Consider the following 16,857-nt stretch of genomic DNA (forward strand, 5'->3'; position numbering starts at 1 on the left):
TAGGCAGCGAGGACAAGCAAGACACTCGCCTCAGCCTTGGTGCCTAGACAAAGACGCCAAGGACATGGAATGACATGACAAAAGATCAGTTATCATTCAGCAACAATTTATCTTCACAACATCATTAAGTCAACAAGTATTGGCACACCAATGTAGAAACAATTCTGGACCTATTCATTGTACACTATGTACTGAGGTATCTAAAAGCAATGTCCGGCCGGGACTACATAAAATAAAATAAAAAATATGGTATCACTAAGACAATGCAAGCCGCCGATCCAGTCACGATGCTCAAGCCTATTACAGCGAGCACCAGCAACCACATCACCCCAACATTCATAAACGCTCCAAGGTAGAAATGCAAGGGTTATAGAGGACCAGTCCGCGATGAGGCTCTCCCATCGTTTTTTTGTCTCGAGATCACCAGCGATGGCATATCTCAAGTTCGGACCTGCTACGAGTCGTCACCCAGCACCACCCAAGCATCAGAAGTCGGAGTCGCTGCACTGTCAAAGACCTCGCGCTGTCGAGGCCCATCGTCTAATTCGCTGTCGGAAAAGCAGTCGTAGTCAGAGAGTATCTCATCAGAGATGAGGTCTGGTGGCTGCGATGTGTCGACGTCAAAGGAGGGCTGTGACCCGTCGAGCTCGTATATCACGCGCAGGGGAGCAAATGTGCGCTGTGATGGGCTCTGTGAGTCGGGAAGGGAAGTATCGTCGTCAGAAGAGGAGAGGAGTTGGGCGATGGTTTGGTCGCCGCCTAGATCGGTGAAGGAGAGATCGAGATGGAGAGGCTGGTTGAAGCTGAAACTTTGGGAGCGGCGGGATTTGCGGGATGGTTTGGCGGCGCGGATGGAGTAGATGGGTTCTTGGTGGTTGATGCTGTCAAGACTGAAGCCCTCGCCGCGAACTTGTTCATCGTCGTACAACAGACCCATGCGATACAGCTCAGCCACCTGGTCATCTTCAGTCATGGGCATCTTTCGGCCCAGATAGACATTCCCTCTCGCCGTGGAAGCATCACGGAACGCTTCCTCTCTTTCTAGTGTAGGTCGTCTGACGAGACGATATCGGTCGCTGGGGAGAGGGATCTTGCTTCTCGCCAGATCCCTCCCCTCTAGCTCATCGGAACCACCCAGTCCAGTAGAATGGGCATGATTCCGGGCGTTGCGGTTACGCTGGACGTGTGTCCATCGTGGATTCGCGCGCTGCAGATTCCCCGTCGAGATCTCAAAGTGTAGGATCTTTTCGAGCTGAGGACGGCGCGCAGAAGCGGTGTTATCCTGTTGACCACAGCGATGGCATGTACTTTCACCCCAGTTTGACGTGGTACACGGTAATCCGGTGTCGAGGCATAGGTTGGCGCCTTTGTGCTGGGCTTGACGCTTGGCTGTTGCGCGGACAAAGTGATTACGAGATGTATGGGCGCGGGTTTTGATGATGCTGGGCGCTGGAGTGATGGGAAAGTGTTTATTCTGCAAAATAGCAGCTGGGAGGTCACCCGAGCTGTTGAGTAACAAAGGATCCATGGTGAAGAAACGACGATTTACTTATAAGAGAAGAAAAGATTAGATGATGTGTCTTTTTTGTCAAAGGGCGTGACAGATGGCGCAAGATGTTGCGTGCTCGCACTACAGGGCGCGTGCAAGGGAAGAAAAGCCCGATTACTATGTGAGAGAATACAAAAGAGATGTCTGGAAGACTCGAGACGACAGTATTAATATGAATTGTATCATGTCGAGCCGAGGAGGCGTATCGAGTGCGATATCGTCGTGATTGGTTACCGGAGGAGTCATATGCCCGTACTAGGGACCCTTGGGCCAGTGCATTACACTCACTAATCGTTGGTCAGGGTACCTAAACTAGGCTGAAGCAGCGCTGGGCACGGGCTGTAGCAGGTACTTGTGGTGTCGGGTCTGATGGCTCATAATGAACAGCCGTGACGTGACTCACTGTGCTTGATCCGGACATGCCAGAGATAACCGAGTGGCGCAGTTGAAACGCCGTGTCCGGTAACAGGCCTGTGATAAGCAGGTTTGGAGAGGAATGCCTTATCGTCGAGGCATAGAGCGAGGCGCATGATGTTATCCAAACGTGGGGATGCAACTTGGAGAGCGCTCGTCCGTGGGAGGGTGATGTCTCTAGGCAAAGCATGCGTGTGACTGCATCGCGATTGGACAAGATACCAAGAATGGCTCACGCGCTGGGCATGACGATAAGCAGAAAAGAGGGTGTCGTCATTTTAACAGTAAGCAAGATGTATTCTTTGTACACAATTACAGTACAAAAGGTACACGTAGTTACCTAGAGGGAGTTACCGGGTGTTGGGTCTTCTACCAAGGTTCCTTTTCTTTCTTCTATACCCTGCTGACCAAGGTTCAGACAAAAGACAGGGAAAACAAAGAAAGCATGGACATTGAGAACCTGGGGAAACCCCGGTTTCTGAAACGGATCAAGGCATAAAATGACGATACAGAGTTTGCTGTTATTGGTGAGCGTTGGAGCGTTGCATTGGGAGATTGTTTGATCACCCGGTGGTGCAGAAAGTTGGATGACCAACGGCAGTCCTTGGATAGAGGCACGATGTAAATGATAAGGCAGCCGCTGATAAGAAATTGCCAAATGCGGCAATCCCGATAACATCCTGAAGTTTGGCTTTCCTAGGAATGGATGTAATAAGCTGCACTGCATTTTTAACCTCCCCCAAGGTCCTGCACTGCGCTGCCGATTCTTCTCGTAACGCATCTCGGCAGAAGGGGAATGAGCAGACGGGACACGGTTTTTCACTGCAGTTTTAACCCCTCCCCATGCCTCGTAGCCTTGTGGGACTTCCCTGATTAGAGTTGTGGCAATTGTCAAAAATAGACACTGCCATCCCAACTGTTGTTGATGGGCCTCCACCAAACGTTTAAACTTCCCCAACAGTCTTATACGATAATGACTGCATTAATTGCGGCGATAATTCCAGAACCAAGTTATTCCGTATGTGACGAGTTCTCGCATTTTTTACTCTTCCCAAGCTATTGAATTGTCCCCCCAATGATACTCCTAACCGAACTACTTCACTGCGATTTTAACCTCCCCAAAGGCCTTGCATAGGTAGTACTGCATTGGCAATGTTTCACTACCTACCTAACCAGAGCGTGCGGGTCCTTCACTGCACCATTAGCCTTTTCCATGCCTCGTAGAATTGCAGTAGGTCGAAAAATAATAGGGAATTGAAGTTTACGATATCTATACAAGAGCTTGACACGTATAGCCTCTCATTTTGACGCTTGATTGATAGACACTTTATGAACGTGTTACTCATTCGATCTGGAGTAGAGATATGAGTTTAACAGTAGATAGACACTTTATCCGTTTACTAAGCTATTTGTGCTAGGCAACAATATTGACTTCACTGCATTTTTAACCTCGCCCAGCTGTCTTGTGCAATAACAGAATGGTCACTGTGTCGATTGATGCAGCAGGCCAGGAACGCGTGATATCTGGGGGCGAGTTCTTCACTGCATTTTTAACTCCTATCAAGATCTTAGTACTGCATTGATGATGCTTCCTCCGACCAAATCATGTAGTTGGTCGCAAGGAACGGATGCAAGATCAGTCCAGGGTGCTTGATACCTGGGGAGAGGTTAAAAATGCAGTGAAATATTCGACACGGCCGCATCCACATCCATAGCTCGTTTCTGGCATTGACTGCTGCTGCGGTTAACACACAGTTGCTATTGAACAAGACTGTTGGGCGATGGTAAACTCGTGAACCTGCGGCCTATTCTGCAACAACTTAATAGAAGTTAAAAATACATTAAGATGGTCCACGGCTGGGATGGCCATGTTTATTTTTTGACAGTTGTTACATCTCGGGAAGAGTTTCACTGCTTTTTAACCTCGTCTATAGATACAGCTGTGGTAGGCTCTGTATGTATTTTTTGTCTTTGCGAACGACAGCCTTGGCCAACTTGAACGCGACCGACAGCTTCATAAGTACGGGCTAAAAACTGCACCTTCACTGCATTTTTAACCTCCCCTAAGATCCATTGTACTCAGCCTTATGGCACCTATGCACATCATGAAATGGAGCTTCACTCGGTTAAACGTGCGAGAAGATGCCCAGAAAATAACTGTTCGTTGTATGTATTGCATCAAGTAATACAGCGCTTTCGGATAAGTTACCCTGAGCTGGTTGAACCAGACCAGGCCTTTTCACTGCAACTTCAACCTCGCCCAAGGTATTGCGTTATACTGCAACCAACATTTCATAAAACTAATCAAGGCATACAAGTCAACTGGCTCCATGGCAAGTATTTCCCCAGTTGAAACTATTGTGCTATTGAGTTGTATCCGTGCTTATGTACCCTGGGCTGATCTTCTACCCGACAGTTCTCATACTGTATATTTCCAGAAAATTGGAGATTATAGCTGACTGGCTAAGGCATACCTCTAGGTCTTGCCGTGTCAATTACTTCTGTATATTATCTAGTCTAGATGATGAATAGAAGAGAAGCTATTATTATTTATTTAAGCCTCTAGGTTATTATTAAATAATCAAGTTCTTACCTTCACCGTGCTGTTGTAGCACGCCGTTGTCGTTTAGTTAAGGTTCCTGGAAATGTATGGTATACCAGCCGTTAGCGAAAGTTGGTGGCTTGAAGTGGTTGCCTGGCTTCACTGCAATTTTAACGTCACCCAACAGTCTTTTTTATAACAACGACAACCTGAGAGGTCCAAAGATTGACTGTTCTGGTATTACTACATCAATTAATAATTGCTATTGGGCAAATCACACTGAACTGATATTGCGTCCCGCGTTTTTACCGATGGCCGGGGGTATGCTAGTTTCACTGCAATATTAACCTCACTCATGGAAGGCATTGCGTAGGACTACAGCCACTGTTTCTTGAAACCAACCGAGGCATTCAATAAATGCACAATACGGCTCGTTACAATCAGTTCTTTCCCAATTGAAACTGTTGCGTTGATCTGCTGTTGGTCATATTACTGGTAAATTATGTTAGAAGGTCTCTGGTAGGTATGTAGCTTGGGTCAATTGACAGGCACTGTAAGTGAACCTATACTGGCTCTAGACTCTTTCCCCAACTGGACTCTCTGCTTCGCATGCAAAACCACTTTGACTTTTGGAGAAAGAAAAAAGATGTAATTCTCGCCTCGTGGAGCCTGGGTAACTGCTAATATTACTGCTCTTTTGGCTGACACATAACAATGGATGCCCAGGTGGTTCGCCTTTGCAAATTTTCACTGCGATTTTAACCTCTCCCAAGGAGATATTTAGGTGTATCTGAATTACTCTGGTCTGGAACCCATGTCTTCACTGTAACTTTAACGTTACCCAATATATTGCGTTGTTCGAGGCATTCAGCAAATATACAATTCAACTGGCGTCATAACCAGTACCTCCCTGGTTGAAATTGTTATCCTGTTAAGTTGTAATCAAGTTTAGGTGCCCTAGAATGGCTGCGCCTGACGTTTCTTAAAGACTTAGGTGACGTCGGCACTTATCGGCATTACAAGTTGGCGCTGAGCCTGAAGTCATCGCTATTTGCACTGCAATTTTAACCTCTCCCAAGCTCCATCTTACACAGTACTGTACAGATGAGAAGCAATGTCTTTGGACATAAAATCAGCCTCATATAATGCCACTGACGTAACAGCCAGGGATAAGTTAAGAGTGCAGTGGGACAAGGTCTTTCACTATTGGTTTCAATAAACGCAATGGCTGCAGTACAATGTCTTGAGTGGTGCAGCGTTCTGGCTTCTCCCCTTGTTTAAAAACGTCAGGCGCAAGACTAGTCTGCCAGCCTACCCAGGGTACCTTGAACATGACGTGAGAGGTTAACAATGCAATGGCGTCGCTATACATGAATAATTGCTCTGTTATTGTCGTATTAACCAGCGCAGTTGCCATTGTACAAGACTATTGGGAGACGTTAAAATTGCAGTGGGCAATGAAGAAGGCGACCACCATACCTGTGGTAGAGGTTGAAAATAGTGGAGGCGAGCCACTATGCACTCACAGGCAGTTAACTCAGAAGAGTGTAACGGCAGAAAGAATGCTAAGATTTTGTTATAGCTATGGCTACATTGTACTAAAGAGTCATAGGCTTTATGAAGCGAAAATTATCTTTCTTTCTTATTTCTACCTACAGAAGAAGCAAGTCTAGTTGTGGAAAGAGCCTGAAGCCAGTCAAGGTTCACTTACAGAGAGACAGTAGTCAATTGACCCAAGTCACATAACCAGAGATCTTACAATACAATATACCAAATATGACCAGTAACAGTGCAGTACTGTAGTTTCAACTGGGGAAGTACTGAAGTCACCTCGTGCATTCGTTGAATGCCTCATGGTTCAAGAAATATTAGCTGCAGTCCCACGCAACACCTTGGACGAGGTTAAAATTGCAGTGAATGTATGGCTGGAGCCAACATGTACTACCTATTCTATTGGTGGGCATTCAACCCCTGTAACTCGGGCACTACTGCAGTGCTGTTAGTCCTACATGCACCAACACCAAAACGGACCATCATCACACCTCAACTTACAATAACACAACCACCTTCAATTAATCACTCTAACACTATCTACTCCCCAACCTTGAAATCCATCATCTCAAGATACTTCTTCACATCAACAACCTCAATCCCCCTCTCCACATTCACAGTCCCCTCCTTATCCCACGCCACCCCCCGTCCCTGCGCAAACGAATACCTGTACTTGATCATCTTATTATCCGGCTCATCCTCCGATTGTTTCGTGAGAACATCCAAATCCCACAGCTCACGCTTAAACGCAACCCCAAAATGTGCCTCCAGCATCTCTGCCAGGCGTCCGTAGGTAATAGTGTCGCCAGCCGTGTAAACAGGCCGACTGCCAACGCCGCGTGGATCGAGAACTAGCTCGGCTGTCACGCGACCAATGTCTTGGGGCGTCGTGAGCGTGATTTCAGTCTCCCAGCTTCCCAGCGCGCGAACAGTCTTTTGGGATAGATCAACGACTCCAAAGTCGGCGCGGAACAGGAAGCTCATGAATAAACCTGTGGATACGATTGTCCAGTCTACATCCTTTTGCGCGCGCAGCCTGTTGCGCACATCAATCTGCTTGTCGAATAAATCCCGCGATGTGCCTTTTCCAATGGCATCGTAGTCCATGCCAAACTGCCAGGGAAAAAAGCGCTTCACGCCTGCGGCGACGACGGCGTCTAGGATCTTGAACTGAACGTCTGACGGCAAGGCCATGCCGGTGCACGACACGACGACATCGTACTTTTTAAAAATGGCTGCCAGGTCGTCTACGCTGGCAGCTGCAATGTCACCTGCTTCGGTCCCGGCGTTGAGGGCCCGAATATGCTGGACGAGCTTCCTCTTCTCCGGGGCGGCTGAGTCGAGGGTGGCCTGGCGGGTAAGAACAGTGATTCTTTGGTGCTGGCGCTTGGGATGGCGAGACAGCCCTTCGAGAACGGAGAGGCCTAGTTCTCCAGCGCCCAGGATGAGGATGTTCTGCGACATTGCGGTTGGTATGGAAGCGTTGTTGAGACGGTTCAACGCTTCAAGATTCTTAATTGAGAGTTCAAGGCGAGGTTCTTTGTCTTGTAATGTCATGATAGACAATGTTTCGGCGCGGCACATGTGATATTTAAGCTACAATTCATTACGCTGTTTCATTTCCATGATCGTCGCCATGGTGGTTAGGTCTGCATGTTGACGGATCCTTTACTGAGAGGGGGACGAATAGGGTCTCAAGCGGCTCTGACTTACATCTAAATCCGCTATCTCCCCGCGAATGGTATCCATATTTGCATTTCCAAGACATGACCTGACATAATCACAATGATTACCAATAGAACAGGATTGAATGCCAAGCTACTGAATGGAAGGACCCAGACCGAAAACCCGTCTCTCGATAAAGAGCCACATGCCCACCTCTTCAGGGCCAGGAACAAACCTGCCGCATGCGGAATGCTCTACTGAGTTTATTTCATTTCTGACCAAACATCAATGAGTGCCACGGAACCCAAGAGTCAATAAAATAGATGGTAGCATTATTAAACTTTCAGCTAAGAATTAAGACAAAATGAATGACAGGCACCAAGACCCATCGCCAAACAATCAACGCCCACGCTTCCCAATGCAGACAAATCATCTTTTCACAGCTTTCTTCTACCAATTCTTCTAACTATTGAACGAGCGATTGAACAGCCAATGCGAATCATTCCTTGACTGTGTTTTTGTTGGCAAATCCGACTCGGTTTCCCTTGAGGTCGAAAATGACAAACTGGGCCTTGAGGAGAATGTCTCCCAAGATGGCGAACCCAATACCTTCCGACGTCTGGATGCCACCGTAGCAGAGCGTCGGTTCGATACGGCCATAGTTGATGTAATGACCAGGGACCTTGCCACGGTAATTGCCAAACCCAAAGTAGAAGCTGGGAAGCTTGGCTGTGCATGGAAAGACCCAGACACCATAGTCCTGGGAAATGTAGGCGCCCTTCACCTTCTTGTAGTAGAAATTGACCAGATAGTCGGGCAGAAGAAGTAAAGTGGTGCCAGTGTCGACAATAGCTGAGTACTTGTACTTGTGCCACGGTGCACCCTGAGCGACACGGAAGCCCTCAACCGTGATCTGCCACCATGGGCTGTCCTTTTTTACCGCGGCAAAGCCCACAGATCCGTAATACTCGCTTTGATCGAGGTATCCAAAGTTGTAGTTTCCAGCAGAGCCCTTCTTCAAATTGGCAGTGAAAATGGGCACTTCCAAAGCGTCTTGGACTCTATCAAAGTATGTCTTTTGAGCAGTCGGTCGGACGGTGTTGAGACTCGACATGGCTAAACCCAGGATGCCATGAGCAAACTTATCTGAGGCGATGCCGTCAGACACCTCAGTAGCAGATTGCACAGCCATTTGGTTGACATAAGTCTTTCCAACTCGTACTGTATCCAGGTACACGATTCCGTTAGCACCGGTGCCGTCGCCGTACTTGATGCTCCATGTCTGGCCATTTAGTCGCTTGCATTTCGTTGACTTGTCTGGTTTGTAGAGGATGTGGCCCGCCTGGTCAGGTTGGTACGTGTCGGTAGAAAAGACCCAGCTGTGAGACGTCAGTGTGTTGTATCAAGCAGCCTTGACCATGACTTACAGATCAGATGAGCCGGTGTCAAAGTTCAAATAAGTAGTCTGCTGCGGACTGCCGATCTGAACAGGGACTACGTATTGGGAGTCGTAGTACGCGGGAGGTGTTGCTGCTGCACTGCCCTTCATGCCTGTAAAGTGTTAGCCGTGGAAGGCATGTGCATCGGGTAACCTTACCGAGCTTGTTCTTCACAAAGGCTTCTTCTTGAGCGGCAATCTGTTTGAGCTGCTGATTCGGCAGCGGCTTTCGGTATTTGTTGTAGGCGTGGATGAGAGCAATCTCAGCGTGTGGCTTCTTGTAACGTGAGTTGGCGAGTTGATCAAGCGAGACCTTTTCTCCTTTGGCCCGTGGCATGAGGTGAGCGGAATCAGGATCAGTCTCGGGATCGATAGCTCGGCCCTTCAAGCCCTTGCCCATCTCAATCTCCTCCAGTTCCTCGAGATCAATATCCTCCTCTTCTGTCCCGTCAATTGGGTCTTCTTCGTACGCATCGCTGCGAACCGTGAGAGCCCGGGAACCATCAACTTGGAGGTCGGTGGACCTCTTCTCTGCCCTACCCAAGAGCTTCTCGGGATGGCCTCCAGAAGCACCGTTCACCTCATGAGAACCACCACGGATTTCATGAGGGATACCCGTACTACAGCCGGCCAGTAGAAGAAAGGAAACCGTGCTGAATCTCATGGTGAAAAATGGATTAATGAAAAAGAGTTGTGATTGTAACCAAGAGGCGAACCCAAAAGAAGGACGTGTTCTGATATTTCAAGACAATGGATGGTGGGTTCGGGAGGCGGTTGAGAGTTCCGGATCGAGGCTCAAGACATGGTCCCAGGCACTTCGAGATCCCTAGCATGGCATTCTGGGCAAGCCTCAAGCTAATTGAAGCCATCCCAGAGAGCTTAACCTGGAATGTGGTCCGTGGAGAGTATGGGTTTGCGTGGAATGCTCCTGGATCCAGTATAGTCTAGTATGGCATTTGCATTCCGTGGGTATGGACTAGACGATTTAGACTCGATTATGGATGCCACGAGTTGCGGCAACAGAGCCATGACCGAGACATGACTGAGTATGGCTTGGCACGTCCGTTCTTGGTTCCTGGTTCCTGCGTCTGATTTGTCTGACTTAGTCCCGATCCTGCAGGATCTCCGTATTGACGTTGAGGGCGTTCTTATTCGATTGTCAGGGTCCCGCGTTTGTGTGTTGGAAGTAGACCTGAGCGTCAACGACAATGGCTTGCCGACCATGCCCTCTTGAAGCGATCAGCAAAAGTTGTGAGCGCGATGGGGTGATAATGATGAAAGGGATGCTTGATAGATCACTTGTTCTACAACAGTGTCATTGTTTTGTGCCTGTTCTTGTCCGCGGCAGGTCGAGCATCATCAATGCCAAGCATTGTACCTGCATTTCCGGGCATTTGACAAATGACGTTTGTGTCGTTTCTCACGACGGCATGGTGTCTTTTTCCTTGGCAGAACTCGTTTGAGTTTAGAGGACTTTTCACAAACAGAGCGATATTCCGATTTGTGAGAGATTTTATGATTAGTTTGCCGGACGGCCCAAGCTCTCTTGCCTTTGGAGCTGTCCATTTTCTTACTCGTTTGGGGAACTGTCACCTCTTAGATCCCTTGTCTAAATCTTTGGTGTGATGGCCCCAGTCCCGCGGTTGCGCTGATCAAGAAAATAGGCTCATTGGCGCCCGATTTAGTAGGCCTCGGTCCCTCGGTTGAGGTGCCAAAGAATGTACTGACTCGATATCGCGATGCTACCGGTGGTGGAGTTGTGACGAGTTGTAGCGTGGGTTTAGGAAGTATGCTCCGAAGGGAGGAAAGCGGCTGGTCAATGCTTGACAAAGGCTCGGTCCTTTCCGCTTCGAGGCCCTTGACTTTTGTCGATACCTGCCATTGTTGGTTTTGACAGTTCAACACCGGATGGAATATCATCCCTCAATGAACGATGGATGGATATGAAGATGAGATGATGGAGTAAGTCATGATGCAGGTCATCCAATGAATGACCCATCAACTCGCTGCAAATTACCCCTCCATGACTCACCCAGGGTCGACAATCCACTAAAACTTTTGTCGGACGGCAGGTGCCAAAATGATTGAAACATTGGGAGCTCTGCTGTATTTGTCTTACCAATGATCGAAGATATATACTGAGTAATTCTAACTCAGAAAATTAGCTGACGCTTTAACTACAACTGTGATACTCACAATAGTTTTAAATACCACTAAAGTCATAGTAGATATCTGCCAACAATTGACTGAATATCCCATTTACTGATGTTTTCTGGCAATAACCCCAGTTAGTCCCTATTAGTCCCTAAAACCCACTGTTAGGCCCTGTAGACACTGATAAGATAACGGATTTTTCGACCCCGCCACCCCGCGACAACTTCTCAAGGTTGCACAAAAATTCCAACGCCTTCAATTATTGTCCACCCGACGAAACTAATTGTTCGGTTTTCGCTTTGCCTTTAGACTATATCGCATCGCAAATCGTCACCATGGATCCCGCCGCTCCGCACCAGCCGCCCTACACCTACACGGCGAATCAGGGCTATGAACAGACCGAAGAGATACCCCGCGAGCTACAGGCCCAACGAGACGATGGCGCTGTTCTTGAGAACCAGGACGACGAGAACGATTTCGACGACATCTTTGACGACAACGACTTTGACGACAATGATTGGTCTGCTGATGCGGGTGACTTGACAAAGTCGTACAACAGACAGCGCAACACCAATGAGGGTGCCGCTCTTCGATCAAACCAGCAGAAGCCTACTGCAAATACCTTTGCGAGTGTGGACGACCAAGTTTCGGCTCTCTCCAAGCACGCTGCCAAGATTAGACTCGACTCCGTTAAGCAAGATGCTAGTGATTCAAAGGACAAGGACAAGGCAGACCGCGCCACTAGCGACCAGGTTCTTGATCAGCGCACCCGAATGATTCTCCTCCAGATGATCAACCGCGGTTTCGTGAGCGAAGTCCACGGTGCCATCTCCACAGGAAAGGAAGCCAACGTCTACGGCGCCGTTCTTCTCGACGACAGCACAGGCGAAGCCACCCAGAGGGCGATCAAGGTCTACAAGACGGCTATTCTAAGCTTCAAGGACAGAGAGCGTTACATCACGGGCGAGCACCGTTTCAAGAGTGGCTTCGACAAGGGTAACAACCGCAAGATGGTTAAACTCTGGGCCGAGAAGGAATTCCGAAACTTGAGGAGGATCTACAACTCTGGTATTCCCTGCCCTGAGCCTATCAGCCTTAAGCTTCACGTCCTGGTCATGGGCTTCCTTGGTGACCGCAAGGGCTGGGCGTACCCTCGCCTCCGTGACGCTACCCTGACGGGAGACGACATTGATCAGCAGTGGCACAAGCTTTACATCCAGCTTCTTGGCATCATGCGCAAAATCTACCAGGTCTGCCGTCTTGTCCACGCTGATCTGAGCGAATACAACATTCTATACCACAAGGGGAAGCTCTACATCATTGATGTGTCGCAGAGTGTGGAGCCAGACCACCCCCGGTCGTTGGAGTTCCTCCGTATGGATATCAAGAACGTGGGAGACTTCTTCCGCCGCAAGGGCGTTGATACGTTGGCCGACCGCGCCATCTTCAACTTCATCACTGCTCCCGAGGGCCCCGTGGAGGAGCCTGAGATGGAAAAGGCCATTGACGTTCTTTACGAGAACCGCGCTGATGTTACCGGCGAGGACAATGCTGCCCAGGAGGAGGTTGACAATGAAGTTTTCAGAAACCAGTACATTCCTCAAACATTAGAGCAGGTCTACGACATTGAGAAGGATGCTCAAAGGGTTGGTCAAGGTCAGGGTAATGATCTTGTCTACAGTAATCTGCTGCCAGACCAGGTCATTGCGCCCAAGAAGGCCGATGGCGAAAAAGGCGACGATGACAAAGAGCAAGGTTCCACATCTGATTCAGACGAGGGTGCATCTCTCTCTGATGACGACTCGCACGATGAGGCCGACTTTGAGAAGGGTACTCCTCGCGGCCGTCGCTTCGAAGATAAGGACGAGAAGAAGGTTTGTACTCCATATTTCATTCCCATCTGACACAACCCTTACTGACTACACCTTCCAGGCCCACAAGCAAGCCGTCAAGGAAGCCAAGCGTGAGAAGCGCAAGGAAAAGATGCCTAAACATCTCAAGAAGAAGATCGTCGCTACCTCATCCCGTCGCAAGAAATAATCATCCCAAGACAACCTCTACACCTCTTGCCAAGCCTGCGCAAGGGCCCCAACAAGCCAGGCCATAGCTCCCAAGCTCCCGAGAAAACTTGACGAGCCTCATCCGGGGAAGCTGTCAACCTTGTGCAACCCTCCCATCCCGTGTCTCTCTCTTGGCAGAGACACTAAAGGGGAGGCAAAAAACATACAAGTCGTCAGAGCTCTCTTTGATCATTCAGTACGCAATAAGCGTTCAGATCGCACTAAACCGGGAGGTTACACAGACCCTACTAGAGAAAGGGGAAAGTTAAACCGTCCCGGCCGGAGACTTCTCCGCGGCGACGAATCAATGTCTTCATCATTTGACTTGCAGCTTTTTTGCGCCCGCGGGAAGGGAAAATGGTTTGCTGTTTAAGCTTTTGTGTTAATCCCCTTTGAACAAGAAAGGGTTCGGGGCGTTTGGATCGCCGTTCTGGTTCCTGCGTCTCGACATAACGGTGGTCTTGTACCAGGAATGGGAGAGTTTGGGCTGCAGAGTGGATTGAGCAAAAAAGAAAGAGACAAGGAGAAAAGAAAAAAGAGAATAACGACTTTAGAATTATGTTGAAATGTCTGATGATTTGTCGTTCAGTTATTCTTACATTCAGTAAAAAGTCAAGTGCCATCCCAAGGGCCTTTTGCTCCATGGCGCCAATAAATATCGTTAACATGCAATCTCACCTCATATCCGTCATTATTGTAAATAAAAAAATGTGGTAAAAGATCCTCTGGCATCACGGTCCGAGACCCTTCGGCCAAAGGGAATACCATAAATGGGCCTAAAAAGACCTGACTAAAAGTAGAACTGCTGCTGAGGCTGGCCTGGCGGGGGCTGGGCCAAAAAGTCAAAGTTCAACGAGTCCATTCCCGTGTTCCAAGGGTCTGGCGATTCTGGTAGCGGATTAGTCTTTGAGCTGCCAAGAGAGTATGACAGATAAAAAAGAGGAGCAAAAAATTGTTGACATACCACCCCAAATTGATTCGTAAAGGTCCATGGGAGCCATGTATTGCGTAGGATCGACATTCATGGCATTCATGCTGTCCATGTTGAGGTTTGCGTTGGCCTGCATCTGTTGGCTGTATGGAAGTCTAGTAGGGACACGTTTAGAAACAAATCACGGTAGATTGACGGAACGATACTAACCCGGCAAAGTCTTGAATTGATGCACCTCCGCCTTGCATCTCTGCCATGGCGAGCGCAGCGTCCTCACGTGGGTCGGCGCTCTGGGGGACGTTGCCGACGCGAAACATTGAATTGCCGTTTCCGGAATACTGTCCAGCGTTCCCAAAGGGGAATTGAGGCGTACGGCTCCCGCTGCCAGCGGCAGAGGCGTCGCCCTCCTTTTTGAGGTGCGATGGGACAATGGAGCCGTGGTCGTAGATGTTTTTGAGGGCTGTCAATGCGCGGTAGAGTGGGCCCGAAAGCTCAATGTCCTTGTCGGTGGTCATGACATGAGGCTCCGGGGAGCTAACGTCCTTAGCGGCGGTGGCAGACAGTGCAGCGATCAAATCACCCTGCAACTGTCGAACCTCTGGGTCTGTCTTTGTTTCGCAAAGTATGCCTAGTAGTAAAGCCGACGACAGGCCATGGTACGTAAATGCCCAGCTTCTCGTGGGGATTGCTGAGAGTTGGTGCATTGCCAAAAACATTCGGACGGTTTCGGTTAGGTTGTCTTTGCAGCGATCCGCTAGCGTTTTGCGCTGCTCAGGCTCAAACTCGCTGTCTTTGCGAAGCGCTGGACGACACGCGACAGAGATGACAAATGATGTATGAAGGCGAATAGCGTAGTGTTGTAAGCGATCGAGCGCTGTCTTGCAATTTTCTTTGGCTCGTAATTGTGGTGTCGTGCGGCTTCGAAGCTGCTCGACTGATTCGCAGTCTTCAATGATTTGGGCGTATGTCGAACTCATCATATCATCGGGGTTTAAGCGACGAGAAATAATTTCCATAAGATGGTACATCGTTTCGAGGTATGAGTAATTGCCGTTTGGCGTCGGCGACATGACGGGAATTGGACAGCACGGGAAGTTGGTCATTGGAGATCTGCATCATTAGAGGTGAGTCCAGTCATGAAGACACAACACTTACCGATCAAAGGAAAGCGACGTCAAGGTGTCGTGCCATACACAACTCCACCATAACCTCCTCCTAACCATCTCTTTCGATTGTGTGTTTGGCGGCGTGCAATCGCGACTTTCGTTACGTGGTGTTCTGTGCAGACCCAATGACTGGGCCAGGCGACAGGTCAATCCCATCAAGGCCCATGACGCTTCGGCTTTCATGTCATTGAGAAGAACAAAACATGTAAGAAGGAGAGCTTGGATCGAGTCGAACGAAGGTCTGTTGTGGGTCAGCTTGGGTTCAGTGTAAAATTGGCAAGCAGCAATTACCGAAGAAGAAAATTGCCCAATCGGAGGAAGTGGAAGGATATTTGGATGAACCGCTGCGAGTCTCGCGTACGGATATGGTAGGGAGATTCGTGGTATTGGGATCCGACGGCCAACACGGCAAAGAGTATGGCGAGCCATGATGCTGTGACGGGTTTCGTGGACTTTACTCCTTTGGTGGCATTCCGTGAACGTTCTTCCAGATAGATCATGAGCTTGCTCTCGAGGTCGTCGATATCCATCACAAAACCCCAGAAGGGCTGCGGTATTTCCTTGTACGCCCTGAACAGCCTGTGATATGTCAGCTTACGGGCTCAAAGCAATTGCACTGTCGCAAGCGCAACTCACTTCATGACCTCGCGGTCGGATGGTAGTTCATTTGAGATGTCCTGTGTTAATTTTTGGAGGTGTTGCGATGACATCAACGGAAACGGCGCCGATGTGTCGAGTCCCAGAATGGACCGCATGTCTTGTCGAATGTCAAGACCCTCGCCTTTGTGAGCTGGTGAAGACTGCTCGCGCAGTAGGGCAGGAATACTGTTCTGCCCGAGATAGCGATCCGCTCCCACTTCTGGCTCATCAATGCTTGCTGTGGTGTTTTGTTAGCCTGGTGGTGTGATCGGATACCAGGAAGACTTACCAAGGGCGCGCGGCCAACTTTCCTGACGCTCGACCTTGCGAATGGCTTCTTCACGGGGAACTTCTGAGAATGAATGTGTCCTTTTGCGATTGACAACAGTTTGGCTGGATTCTGAAGCAGCACCTGATGCGGTGGGCTTGGAAGTTGATGAGCGATTGGGCTTATAAGAACATAGCCGAGGATGCTCTCTCTTGACGCAATTCTCACACGGTTGTTTGTTGTCGCACTTGACTTTGCGCTGGCGACAGGGCCAACAGGCGGTACCTAACGCGATGATAAGTAACACAATTCCCGAATTGAGGTTATTCGCAACACTCTTACCGTAGCGCACCTTGCGATGGGAATGTATGATTCGATTGGCCTCCTCGGGGGTCAGGTCATCAATGACCACCCGCTCATCTGGACTAGGGTTTTCCGCCATTGTTAAGCGGGTTTCTGTGCTCTGATTCAGGCCTCGGA

At 49.0% G+C, this 16,857-nt stretch overlaps 5 protein-coding genes across 5 annotated transcripts, besides 1 other annotated feature; 1 reads left to right on the plus strand and 4 right to left on the minus strand.

Annotated features, from left to right (window-relative positions):
• Nucleotides 1-227: 227 nt before the first annotated feature.
• Nucleotides 228-248: a repeat region.
• Nucleotides 249-454: 206 nt separating this feature from the next.
• On the minus strand, nt 455-1,528 carry FPSE_01758 (uncharacterized protein; the record flags this gene model as incomplete). The annotated part of the gene is made up of 1 exon (XM_009254878.1): nt 455-1,528. One exon carries the CDS (start codon nt 1,526-1,528, stop codon nt 455-457), a length of 1,074 nt encoding a protein of 357 aa, XP_009253153.1.
• A 5,068-nt stretch (nt 1,529-6,596) lies between these two features.
• FPSE_01757 (uncharacterized protein) lies at nt 6,597-7,805 on the minus strand (the record flags this gene model as incomplete). Its single annotated transcript, XM_009254877.1, has 2 exons — nt 6,597-7,652; nt 7,770-7,805. The coding sequence occupies 2 exons, from the start codon at nt 7,803-7,805 to the stop codon at nt 6,597-6,599; spliced, it is 1,092 nt and encodes a 363-aa protein (XP_009253152.1).
• Nucleotides 7,806-8,220: 415 nt separating this feature from the next.
• Nucleotides 8,221-9,823, minus strand: FPSE_01756 (uncharacterized protein; the record flags this gene model as incomplete). The annotated part of the gene is made up of 3 exons (XM_009254876.1): nt 8,221-9,100; nt 9,149-9,272; nt 9,319-9,823. 3 exons carry the CDS (start codon nt 9,821-9,823, stop codon nt 8,221-8,223), a joined length of 1,509 nt encoding a protein of 502 aa, XP_009253151.1.
• A 1,825-nt stretch (nt 9,824-11,648) lies between these two features.
• On the plus strand, nt 11,649-13,353 carry FPSE_01755 (uncharacterized protein; the record flags this gene model as incomplete). Its single annotated transcript, XM_009254875.1, has 2 exons — nt 11,649-13,187; nt 13,246-13,353. The coding sequence occupies 2 exons, from the start codon at nt 11,649-11,651 to the stop codon at nt 13,351-13,353; spliced, it is 1,647 nt and encodes a 548-aa protein (XP_009253150.1).
• An 810-nt stretch (nt 13,354-14,163) lies between these two features.
• On the minus strand, nt 14,164-16,819 carry FPSE_01754 (uncharacterized protein; the record flags this gene model as incomplete). The annotated part of the gene is made up of 8 exons (XM_009254874.1): nt 14,164-14,261; nt 14,338-14,459; nt 14,515-15,414; nt 15,460-15,711; nt 15,762-16,049; nt 16,107-16,347; nt 16,399-16,662; nt 16,720-16,819. The coding sequence occupies 8 exons, from the start codon at nt 16,817-16,819 to the stop codon at nt 14,164-14,166; spliced, it is 2,265 nt and encodes a 754-aa protein (XP_009253149.1).
• Nucleotides 16,820-16,857: the final 38 nt, after the last annotated feature.

The sequence above is a fragment of the Fusarium pseudograminearum genome, chromosome 4 (genome assembly GCF_000303195.2).
Source record: "Fusarium pseudograminearum CS3096 chromosome 4, whole genome shotgun sequence".
Lineage (NCBI taxonomy): Eukaryota > Fungi > Ascomycota > Sordariomycetes > Hypocreales > Nectriaceae > Fusarium > Fusarium pseudograminearum.